The sequence below is a fragment of the Aythya marila genome (genome assembly GCF_965140915.1).
Source record: "Aythya marila genome assembly, chromosome: 2".
In the NCBI taxonomy this organism is placed as follows: domain Eukaryota; kingdom Metazoa; phylum Chordata; class Aves; order Anseriformes; family Anatidae; genus Aythya; species Aythya marila.
In genome coordinates this window covers 65745181-65758360 of record NC_139043.1, presented here as the reverse complement: position 1 = coordinate 65758360, position 13180 = coordinate 65745181, and the positions used below count along the sequence as shown (strand labels likewise).

Below are 13180 nucleotides of genomic sequence, written 5' to 3'. Positions count from 1 at the left end.
CCGTGTTAAAAAAAAAAAAAAAAAAAAAAAGTTTTTTTTTTTTTTAGCATGGGGAAGGGATCTTAAAGAAATTGAAAAGATAAAAAAAGGAAAAGACAACTTCAGTACTGCAGTTAATCAATCAATAATACATTTCAGGGAGATACAAGGGGGGGTGAGCTCATTAATGCAAAGATCAATAGATTTTGTTCTAATTAAGCAAGTCTCACACAGTTGGTCTGCTGGTGCTGTGATGTTCCTAGCTTCCAAAGCTCAAGTTTTCTGCATACAGTATCTACTTCATACTACAAAGAGGTAGAATAACTTATCTAATGGCCATTTCAAAGCAAGTGATTTTGAATGAGCAGAGAGGTAATGCAGGGCTTCCAGAGCTCACTGGAATTTTCTGGCTGATGTGGATGAGCTGCATATAAATAGCTGTGATTAGAAGAAAATTATTTGGCAGCTGTAACCACACTGTTAGTCATCTGGGATTACTACAGATCCCCCCACACTGTTAGCAAGTGTCTGATAATACAATGCAATGCAATAAGGCACTTTCCCATGCCTTTCTGTCTTTCTGTTTTATTATTCATTTATTCTTCCCTTATGTTTAATCTATACTGCTTTTGCTTGCTTCAAGTAATAAGTTGTTTGCCAAGTTACAAAAAAAAGCCTCACACAGACAGAGCTCTACTTAAATAATCCTTATGGGGAAACAGGTTAATGTAAATAACTCCAGCCTCTGTAACAGCAAACTTGGATAGATTTGAAAGAAAAAAGAAACTTTTATTTTTCTTCCCTTAGGGTTGTTGTGGCTGACCTCTGCTCAACTACGGCAACAAACACATACAGCTCAATGGTAGGATGTGTACATGAAAATTGAGGGTTTGCATTATTTGGTGTCATCAGTTAGGAAATGTGAAAACTTCACTTGTTGTAGTGGAGCCCATGAAGATTTTCTGTCACACATTTGGACTCAAGAGCTCCAAAATCCTCCTACAAGGCTGTAAGAAGCTTTTCCTGGGAAGTGCATCTGGGCATAGTTATAACTGCTTCTCTAGAATAGTTTTTGTTTTGGAAAGGAAAAGTATTGCAATAATTTTGACAGAAAAGGTAACTTTCTCAAATGATAAACAGAAGAGAAATTTATGCAATTCAGTCCTCCAAATCTGACAGATGCATGCTTACCATTCATAGCTGTATGAAGGCAAAGTTGAAATGAAAGCAAGCTTAGAAAAAGGAATTTGGATTGTTCCATTGCTGCTGCTGAACATCAAACAGGCAGTAACTGCTTTACACTTGCTCTGTACAAGTTGTCTTTCAGTACACTTTCCTAGCAGGCTAACATAACTGCATCAACATCAGCTACTGGGCTTATTCTAGTTTTCCGAGGATGTCTAGTTATACTAATTCCTCTCTATTCAAAACAAAGCAAAAATAAGCACATGCATACTTCAAAGGACAAAAACAAACAATAAAGCAACACTAGCAAAGCAAAATGTAGAAACTGCATTTATGGAAGGGTTTACAGAATCTGGAGCACTTGGCTTAATGGAAGACAAACCAAAATGTGACAAATCTGGAAAAAGAAACTTTTCAGAGGTACAGTTTTTATAAACCACTTAGCACACCTGAATCTCTCATATTGACTGATAGCTGCAGAAGTTTTGAAGCTGTTCTTTGCAGCTGTTCTCACCTTAGCATGAAAATTTTCCACAGGTCTACCTGTGGATGTCTACCTCCACAAAGTTTACAGTTTCTCAAATGAAAGGAGAATCTCCCTCTGGTGAAAATTTGGGACTCAAACTTGTTATTTCAGAACAGAATTTCAAAACGTGTTGGGTTCAAGTTTAACTCTCCAAACTCAAAACAGCAACAGACTTCTGATGTAATAACTGAGGATATGAAAAGTGAGTTCCCCTAGTCCTTAAACTCCAGAAAGAAAGCTTGGTTGTGTCAGAGAGAAAATCAACTCTCCCTCTCCTGGCTCCTATGTACTACAAGCAAGTTGCCTAGGAGCAAAGCATTTAAACATGCTTACTCTGACTTGTGATAGCTCAGTAGCTTAAAGGCATTACTCCTCCAGTTTAGAAATAGATGGGGAAAGATACTCCCTTACATATCTCAGTAGTTCTGGCTCACAGTCTTAGATTCTGGTGTAAATCTATTTTCACTGTCAGCATAAGCTAGCATACTAAACTGGAGCTAAGGCACAACGCACATTCAATTCTGATGGCTTTGCTGGGGGGGGAAGCACACATGAGCGCAATAGCAGGATGTCTGGGAGCAGCAGCTTAAACCAGTGTATCAAAATTCACTGGAACTCATCTGTCACTGTCTTTGCTCTACTATTGTGAAACAGCCTATCCAAGCCTATGGCTTATTTTCACTTCTTTTCCCTTGCTGCTCTTCTTAAAATGTTACTAGTGCAGCTTGTCAGATTTTCTTCAGCTTTATAAGCAGGAACTAAAGGCACTGTACTGAGAAATAAGTGAGAGGAGGAAGAAACACTCTTCAGTGAAAGGCATAAATGGTGCTCTAAAGTTTTTAGTTCTTTGTTATTGTGGTACTGACTGTTTTCTTTAAGATGGCTAAGGTACAAAATATGATTTACAGAAATCTATAACTGTACAAAAGAAGACATAACATTCAGCAAAAATCTAAATTAAATCTAAGTAAGCATAAAAACTTTTAGGGAATAAACACTGAGACATGGCATCCTGTTAGCTTTCAAATCAAGCAGCAAGACTGCTTGTATTATGATCTTAGTTCTCCCTTGTATTATGATCTTAGTTCTCCCTAACACACTCACCAATGCAAGACAATGTCTCTGATGTACTTCCATAGCCCATGATGTGCTATGGAAATCATGCAACTGAGCAATATGTTTTGCTGTTCTCTGCAGATCTATATGTACCCTTTCTAGGAGGCAGTAAGTATAGTAATCCAGGATTTCAATATTCCAGTTTTGTGCATCAGAAAGCATCAATATTTGTATTTAGTCACTCACCCATAATGTGTAGGATCCCCTGCGACTCCCTGGAAAAGTCAGCATACTCTGATCTGAAACAGCAATGGATGCCAGGCCACTGCTCCTGGATGGTGGCCATTCAAAGTCAGCTTCAGCCTGCTCGGTTTTGTTTTTCTGCTTCTTTATAATCTGTAAGGTTGGGGTAGGTGGGGTGGGAGCACAGGAGACGGAGAGAGAGGGAAAAAAAAGTACTTTTTTTTTTTTTATTTTTAGAACATCATATTAACTCTGTGTCAAGGTAAACTACCTAGAAAGAACACTGGAGTTTCCCTTTGCTTTTTTCACAGTTCATGCAGGGATGATTCTGACAAGCTGCTTGCAGGTTTCTCATCTAATGTCACACTGCTTGCAAGCACATAAGCAACAATACAATAAATCATAATCAGTGCCTGTAGGAATATTAGAGGTGAATTAAATAAGCATGGAAAAATGTTGCTACTGTAACACTTTAAACATTAGCAGCATCTAATGTCAAGTATTTTCTCAGATAAAGAATGCTTGCAAAGAAACATAAAATACAATATATGAGGGGAATTTCAAAGGCTCCCATGACATCTAGACATATTTCTACTGAAAACAAAGAGGTTTTAGGTGTCTAGACACTATTTTTGTTTTTGCAAATCTACACTGTTTTGAGAGAGACATATAAATTACCTACCACCCTACACTGACAGATTATTTCCTGCTACATTTGATTTCCACAACTTTCCTGGCTCCTGTTTAAAACATATACAGGATATTGTTCTACAGCATAAAAGATCTTGTTAGGCAACTTTTGATAAAAGTGTTAGCAATTCAAGTTTAGCTGATATAGACTTTGGACATTTGGACTATCTCCTGATAAGGAGAATGGATCTTCTAATATCCCTGTTAAAAAAGAAGACAGATCATTTCCCACTGAGCATATACGGATGTGGTAATGAGCTTAGTTCACATGTAGCCAGACTGAATAAGCAGAGTGGTTGCTTCACTGATCCCTAAAACTCAGAATCACTCTGTTCATGTTTGGTCTTGCCTTGCTCCAGCCTGTCCAGACAAACTCAAGGGGTATTTGTTCCCACTAGCACTCCATTTTGGCCCTGCATCTGAGCCAACTGCAGCTTTACAGTCAGAAGACCAAGCTTCCCAAAAAATGCCACACAAATCAGGGTTCTGTGTATTTTGCATCTCTCTCATAGAATCCTTAACAGAATTGTACTTTAATGATTAATGTTTTCTTCTTATGTTTTCTAGATGCAGAGTTCAGTAGAGTTGGTACAGTCAAATGCCTGCTCCTTTATAGTGGAAAAACTTTGTGCCTTTTGGGAACTGAAGTATATACATAAAATCCTAGTAAGGAGTGTCCTCCTTTTCCCAGCAAGCATATCACAGACCTGAAGGAGTCTTACCTCTCAGCTCTGAGGGTGTAGGCCATCAATTTAGGCACTGGATTAAGCTTATTTATAGATTAATCTCTCTGTCAGATACAGTTGATTAAGCCTAGATTGTTCAAGTTGCAACTTGTCATTTACTGTGTACTTACTACAATGGTGTCATCATCTTCTCTGTTAGCAGAACCACAGCTCACCAGACTAAAGAACTATGTTTTGGCTACTGAACAAGCTATGGAAAAAATGCCTGCCATACCTTCTGCACAATGGTTGTGGCCAGCTCTTCTATGAGGTCCTCCTTGTGTTCTTGCAAGTAGCAAGCCTCGTTCTGCTTGTCCTGCATGAAGACAGTTATCTGTAGATGCTAAGATCACATAAAAATGGCCTTTCCACAGAACTTGTATAGATCAGAAATTGGGTAATATGCTGTATTGGCACTGTGGGAAGAAATTGCAGGTACTTACATCATGCATCACCTGAAACACAGCATACATCTTGAATGCAAATTCGTAAAACTCATACCTAACTCTGCAGGTGATGCACACATCGTCACTTTTCTTTTTCTCTTTTGTATCTACCTGTTTTCATACTACTACCAGAATTAAAAACATGATTGCTCTGTTTAAATTAACAAAATGTGTTAGAAAATGTTACCAGACTGTCACTGTAGGTCTCTGCCTTAGAAATAGCTTCTTCCACTGCTTCCTCTGCAACACGTAAGGCCACAGCAAGGGTATCCATCATGCTGTGTCCTAGGTGAGGAAAAAATTGAAATCACTTTGTTCATTATATACATATATTTTGCATAAAAAACTGCAAAATTCAGACCAATATTCTGGACATATTTTCAAATCTCAGTTTGTTCATGGCTAAATTTATTTCCTCAATCCATAATCACGCATAGCAAAATAAACACCTTAAGAGAGAGCAATATATCTCAATTTCTATTTAACTTGTTAAATTTACATATTAAACATGATAAAACACAGTATTTCTAAGCTGTTTATCTTAGAATCCAGAAAAATAGTTAGGAGGAAGTCATAGGAGAAAAATCCATAAGCTTCCTATAAACACCAAGAGGATATCAGAAAAAGAATGAAAAAAATATGATCATAGGAAAGGAAGAGAGAAGTAGCAAATAATGAACATTAAGACAATCATGTTAGAATAAGCGTGTAATATTTGGGCTAGTAAAAGCAAGAAATCCGAGCAAGGTTCATGTGAACACAGAGGATTTTTAGTATCTTGCTAAACATTTTAGCTAAAAGACTGCTGGATCTGTAAACAGGACTTATCAACACTCTAGGCTATTTGTCCAGTAAGTCAAAGTGTAAGGACTGAGTTTTAATTGAATGAGTTTTTAGGAGTGTACCTTCTGTCTGTCTGTAGAATGTAGAGTCACTGCCACAAATGCTTCCTTCATTTTCAAAGCTCCCTTCAAGAAAACCTCCTTCTGCTCAAAAAAAAAATAAATTTCTTATACTAACCATGAGTTAGTATAAGAAATATACTAACTCATGGTTAGTATAAGAAATATCCATTCACAGCAAAGATATTATTAGATTAGAATATTCTCTTAAGGTACAGTGGCACCACACACAAAGAGGAATAACCAGATATTTCCTCCTACCTTTTTGTATAAAGCATGATTGCAGCCATTTTTGCCAAAAAAAACCCACCACACTGCTTTTATGTGAAAGCCCTAGAAAATTAATTGTACTTTAAACGAGAGAAGAAGCAGCTACTAGAACATAAAACTTACATGGTGAAAGTTAAGTTTGCGGAATTTGCTTTTAATATGGCATTTGGGGTGGAAATTGATTATATATTTTAAAGGGCAACACTGTATAAATAAGCTAAAACCTAGACATGTATACTGGCATATATCTTCAAATGGAACAAAAGATTTACCTAACAGTCACACGAAGAGTAGAAGAAAGTTATCAATGACATTTAGACTCAAAGGCCTTCCTCATAAAAGTCTCATAGATCAAGCACATGCCACTCCAACTCGCCATTGCACAGTTCACAGTTCCACTCAGAGACAAATTCATTTACAATATGGCTTGAGGGAAGACAACACATTATAGTAAAGTTCTGAAGGATCCATCCCCACAATTTTTAAGTCCACTGTCCTATTTCCATTCTGACTGGTATGAGCATTCTTGCCTTTACACATATTTGTGTATTGGCTGTTAAAGAATCTTCTCTAGAAAAATGAATTGATTGCAGAGACAGCAGAAAGACTAATATATCAGAATTTAATGCATTGCTCATTTCTTCCTAGAAGTTTTTATGCCAATATTCATAAGAAACACCTAGAATTTTCACTCAGGATTAGAGAGTCCACTTGCCATCATATAACTTCAGAAAAAGACAAATTAAATACTACATAAAAATTGCAGTTGCTGTAGAAATTTTGAAGGAATTACATTAGAAAAGTATCTGGTCTAATAAAGCCAGTGAAATCTCAAACATTCAGCCAGTTGTGATTTGATTAATTCACTAAAATTACCACTCTGACACAAAATACCATTTCTTCTAATCTATTTTACATCTTCAATTACTATTACAGGGTTTTTAACACAATAGTTCAGGAAGGATTGTGTCTCTTCATTTAAAAGGGTGTCACCAACACAGCATCATTTAACCATTTACAAACATAATTAAAATAAAATGTGGCCTGTTTGAAATCTTTAAGAAAGCAAAGCCTTAAGTGAGGACAATCTACGTTTTGGTCAACTTGCATATATAGAATGTATCCAATGTTAACAAAATTTTGCTTCAAATGCCATGAAATATGTTCTTAAGCCAAATGTTGAATGCAATATTATTTTCTTATCAATTGCCTACTCAGAACTACGATAAATTCTGGGACATGGACTAGAATGCAAACTGCAATTTACTTTATGGACTGAAGATCACAATTCTGCTGTTAGAAGGAGTGGCATAATTATCAGTGGAATAATTAAAATTAAATATTCTTTGAATTATTAAAACAACTCTCTAAGGCACTTCACCTCTTTTTCTCTCTCTACTATGATATTTCTGAAAAAAATATAACATTTAAGTTATTATTTTTTGAAATAATCTCAGAATTTTCATTGGTTTAGCTCGTGTGTTAAAGTAGGTAAACTAATAAGACATGAACACAGCTGTTCTTACCTATTACATCAGGACAAACTCCGCTTTCCAGTCTATGCTTCTTGTATAAGTTCTTCAGGACTTTGGCACTTCCAAAACACTTAAAGCGGCTCTTCACATTATTATAGTACCAATCCAGAGACTGGGTCCTCAGGAGCCTAAAACGAAAAATAAACAACATATTTGGAATGATTCTACAATAAAGAAACCTAACTGTTTACTATCCATTTATATCAAAAGAGATCCTTACAGTGTTAGAGCATAAAAATACTAACTTCTGAATAGTTCTTCAGAGTTTGTATCTTTTATGTGTCTGGTACTAGAACAAAAAGTAAAGGCAATTACTGAGCAAATATCTGCTTGGCATTACTCAAAGTTTTGTTTTGTTTTGACTATTATCAAAACAGTTGGTCTCCCCTGTTACATTACAATTCCAACACTACAGCCTTTTGAAAAGCATAAACAAGCTTTGGAACTGCACAGGAAGGTTTTAAAAATAGCCTTTATTTCCACAGATTAAGACATAATGCAAGAACATTAGCCCACTAGTACACTCAAAAATATTTTTTTCCTAAAAGTATATCACTGCTTTTATTTATTGAAAACACTACATTGAGGACCTCAAAGCAGAATGAGAAAGAGAAGCAGGCAGACAACTTTTGGGAGGTTGTTCTCACAACTGTGGTTTGGTCTGTTACATCCAGCAATAAGCATCACTGATGTTAATAACCTAACCTACTAGATCTGTCCCCAGAGCTCACACACTTTTAGAAAGCCATGAGATACTGTTCAGCTCCGTATTCTTTTCTACCTGGCAGAGGGCACTCACTTCACCTCTTCAGTGGTTGGTGGTGGAGCATATGCCATATGCCCAGGAAACATAACCACAGGTTACTGCAGGGAAATCCACAGTACACCCATTTGTTTCCTATAGAAGGTGACAATGGATCCTAAGCATCTAAGCTCTAAGGTCCTACCTGTAAATTAAAGCTGATTTACCCAGATGCCTGCAGGAAGGAGAAATAAGCTTGAGCCAGCAAATATGAGTTAATTCTGTGCATTCTCTTTCCTGTCTGAGCCCATTTGTTCCTCTGCATACTGCCACAGTTGTTTATTTTTAGTTAATTTACTGCACTTACAAGTGCAGGAACCAAGATATTTTGATATGACATGAAAACAGTACAGGCTACTGTCCTGGTTTCAGTTAGGATAGAGTTAATTTTCCTCCTAGTAGCTGGTAGGGTGCTATGTTTTGGATTAGGATGAGAAGAGTGCTGATAACATGCTGATGTTTTAATTGTTGCAGAGCAGTGCTTGCACTAAGCCAAGGACTTTTCAGCTTCTCGCTCTGTCCTGCCAACAGGCAGGCTAGGGGTGCAGCTGGAGCTGGGACAGGACAGACCCAGGACAGCTGACCCAAACTGGCCAAAGGGGTATTCCATACCATGTGACCTCATGCTAAACAATATATAGGGGTGGCTAGCCAGGGTGGGGGGGCCGGCTGCTTGGGGTTAGGCTGGGCATTGGTCAGCGGGTGGTGAGCAACTGCATTGTGCATCACTTGTTTCGTACACATTATTATTATTATTATTTATTATTATTATTGTTATTATTATTGTTATTATTATTTTCCTGCTTTAATAAACTGTCTCTATCTCAGCCCCTGGGTCTCACTTTCCCATTTCTCTCCCCCATCCCAGAGAGGGAGGGGGGAGGGTGAGTGAATGGCTATGTGGTGCTTAGCTGCCAGATGGGTTAAACCACAACAGCTATGAAGGCAATTCCCCCCTTGTACTAATTACTAAAATAGAGGTCTTAAACCTAGAAAGCCCATGAGCTTGTTATGTAATTAAGCAGAAATGACGCAGAAGAACTTAGAAATCAAAATGCTAAGGTTAGTGACCAGTGTCAATATGCTAACCCCCACAGAAATTATGTTACTGTCAGTAGTGCTGGACTCTCATCACTTCCATACTTGAAGAAATTCAATGATTTAACTCCATTTATTAAATCTGGGGCCTTGGGTAAAAAAGCAAAACACAAAACCCAGTCTAACCTTTAGATTTTTCTTCAGGGACTCCGGACTTTTCTTTATAAAATGAAAAGCATATAAAAATCCACAGTTTTTGTTTAACATATGCCATTTCACAAGGAAATAAAGTCTCACCTTTTGTGAAACTAACAGTGTAGTTCTTACTCAGCACTAAACTTTAAGAGATGCTCAATAGAGACCAAGTATGCAGAGCAGAGGTTTCAGGTAAGTGCTTCCAGTCAATCTCTGGATTTTTTGATTGTCAGTATAGTTAAACAGGAATATCTGCTTCATGTAAAGCAGAACATCATGATCTAGTCCATTCCTCTGTCACCACTGGAAAGTGTTTAGTAGCAAACAACAGCAGTGATAAGAAATGTGTGCCTGTGGTGCTTAGGAACATGGTCTAGTGGTGGACTTGGTATTGTTATGTGATGGTTTGATGATGATCTTACAGGGCTTTTCCAACCTAAATGATTCTATGATTCTATGCATAGGTCTGTCTGTGAAGCAGAAGATTTCTGAATTCCTGCAACTCTGCTACCAAGGAACCAGTTATGATCAGGAATCAGGTCCAGAGCAGGGCTTGGCAGCTGGGACATCGATGAATCCATGAATGGAGGCAAGTTGCTCTGCAGTTCTTTGGTGTTTTGAGAGCCTAACTCCTTTGTTGGCAAGAACTGTGTGCTTTCATGTAAACTGTACCAGAAAGGAACAAACACTGTCTTCTGCTTGCTGAATTTGATTCCACTTAATTCCATTTTGTCCACTCAGTTTCTGCATGTGCTAGGAGCATAATATATCAGTCAATATCATGGAGTCACAATCATTACGATAGATATAACTAAATTTGGATAACTGGGCTGGAAGAGGCTTAGCAAGAGGTATTAGCCAGGAAAAATGCTCTTCTGCCCCATATTTTTTCCCCATGTTACCAAGTTTTCCTGGGTCTTGTCAATGCTGTTTTTGTAAGAACAGAAAGCTAATAGCACTGTTTTCTTAAAAGGATGATATGGTGCTTTGCAGCTAACACAATTTAAAGGTAGGCTCTGTATTTGTAATAATAACATTTTCCATACATGAACGTTGGGAGAGTAAAATTGATAAGAGATTACACATCTCAAAGAAACAATGAAAGAAGACATGCTTGCTTCTTTGTACTAGCTAATCTGGTATAAACAACAGGGTTGGGAATTTTTTTAAACTTCCTCATTTCTGCAGGATTAACACTTTGTGAGTAATCTAATTATCTCATGCTTCTCTCTTATGTGTTGGAGAGCTACCAACAGCTCCAAATCTATGATTCTGTCCTGCATACATTTTACAGGAGATTATAAGGTCTCTTCTAAAGCTTTTCAGCCTCTTAACTTTCAAGTAAGTCACAATGTGCCTGCTGACTCTTCCTGGGGAGAAAGGATTTGTAGAACAGAGCAGTTCTTGTTATAGATACTAAAATAAAGGGCCCACTCAAAAGAAAAATAAGAGCGTTTTACCCTTGTTTCAAAATCCTTTAATATTGACCTCTATTTTAACGTAATGCAAAAGAACAGCAAAGGCTGTTCCATGAGGCCAGAGTAATGAAAGACTATGCCACTACTAGCATTAAATTGTAAAAATTTAACGCTTCCCTTATGACCACTAATAGAATGTGTGCAAGTTCTCTCCACAAAATCAAATTCACACAGAAAGGATATTAATTGTATGCATTTTAAAGAAGCAGGAATAGTTGAAGCTATTTCTCTTTATTTCTGTGCCACAAAGACTGCTATGTCTTTATTTTTAAATACCCTGAAATGCTAAGGACAGTCTTTGTGTTATATAATATTACCATAGAGCTGAGTTACATTTTGACGTACTTTTCGCAGTGGGGAATACTGTGATTTTAAAATTCTGCTTTACTAGAAAGTGTGAAAGCTAAACAGACACTTGTGCTCTAATAACAGAAAAACTTGAACGAGTATTAAAAGCCCCAGCCTTTTTTTTAGTGTAGCAATTTGTTTGCTTTAATCAAGTAGCACCACACGAGTAACAGATAAGCTCATGCAAAATTTTTATAAGCAGGAATATTCCATGAAGTTTTCAATACATTTCTCACCTCCAGCTCTCAACCACTCTTTAGGCTTCTCCTGAGGAAAAGAGTACACCAGCTGTGCTGCGGAGTGAAGACATGAACCATATCTGTCCTTATTAGTGGTGATCACAGGAAAATCATGTGAAAGACTCCACTTGTGATTACAAGCATTCACTAATCAATTCAGACGATATTGTTTAGCAACTTATTTACCACTTTATTTTTTTCTTCTAAAATGTGAGGTTTTATCTGGTCTGAAGGCTGTAGGAAGCTTCTGCAGTAGATTTTCTCTAAAAGGTAGTACCAATGTAATGTTCACGACCTTAATCTCTACTTATAATGCAAGATAAACTACAAGGAAGCAGTTTTTAATGACATTTTTCCATGAACTTTGTGAGAAGTTTTCTCTCAAAGTAATTCAGAAGAACTTGTCTCTTTTTGACAGGAAAAATTGTTCCTTCAAATAATTTCTTCTTGTTTAGCTCAGTCTTCCCCTCCCCTTACTAGTCCAGCACTGCATTTACTAGTAACAGATTTAGGGGGCACTGTTGTGATTTTCATTATTAACTCCATTTTCAAGGGCTTATAACATTGTGATGAAATTTTCCCTGTGGTTCTTACTTCATAAAATAATAAAGAAATAATGAAAAGGACCCAACAGCAGACCTACGGAAGTGATATCAGCCATATAGAAGATATGGCACTGGTCAGCCCAGAAACACAGACACACCGCAGCAATTTCTCAGGCAGCTGATGATCAACTCACACCAAATCAAGCTCACAAGAAGCCAAATAAAACAGCTGCTGAAAATAACTTCAAATAACTTCTACCTGGGGGGAAGGATTTTAAAAATTGTTACTCTGTGCTTCTTGTGCTGTGTCCACTTACAGCAGAGGTCTCCATGTAGTATATACAATGTCAGATCTCTCCTGACTTGTGTTTAGCAATGGTCTGGATTCAGTCAGGAAGGGAGTTGCTTTACAAGTCTTGCACATTTTCATTTTTGTGGATATGGTATTTTATTTTTTTTACATTAAGTAATAAAAACTAAAAAATAAAAATAAAAAAAGGCAAAACTGAAACAAAATGAAACAAACCATAAAAAAATCCAACAAACACGAACAAATCCAGCTTTGAAATACAGAACAGGACTATCCAGAGACCAGAACTGCTGCTCTGTGGGAAATTCCAATAGCAATGCAACCATGTCAAATCAAAAAAAAACAATCAAAGTTAAAATGGCAATCACAGAACCTCATACACCGACTCTGTCCTTCTACTGTCCTCACTCAGGAAATGAAGCTCAAGATCCTCATTTCCATTTCCCAGGCACTACATGGTCTCAGCCTGAGGCCCAGAGAAACAATTAAGATTTAGCCTGTCACTTCTTATTTAACCGGTTTTAGAATAAACTTGCTTCAAACTCAGCATCCTGTAGTATTCTTTCTGTGCCAACAGCAATATTTCTTTCTTTTTACTTTTTTTTCCTTGCGCTGATATTTTAGGGCTTATAATGTACTGGAACTAAAGTGTTTCAGTTTCTTTCAGT

The 13180-nt window shown here is 37.2% G+C and overlaps 1 protein-coding gene across 6 annotated transcripts in view; it reads right to left on the bottom strand.

The window, feature by feature from the left end:
• MYRIP (myosin VIIA and Rab interacting protein) overlaps positions 1-13180 on the bottom strand; it is a 221623-nt gene that overhangs the window by 52975 nt on the left and 155468 nt on the right. For all 6 annotated transcript variants that reach the window (XM_082754950.1, XM_082754953.1, XM_082754954.1 and 3 more), the window contains 5 exons: positions 7549-7685; positions 5756-5836; positions 5038-5135; positions 4640-4720; positions 2993-3142 (listed from right to left, as the gene is read on the bottom strand). In XM_082754950.1, the coding sequence (XP_082611076.1) occupies positions 2993-3142; positions 4640-4720; positions 5038-5135; positions 5756-5836; positions 7549-7685 (547 nt within the window). The remainder of the gene's footprint in view (positions 1-2992; positions 3143-4639; positions 4721-5037; positions 5136-5755; positions 5837-7548; positions 7686-13180) is intronic.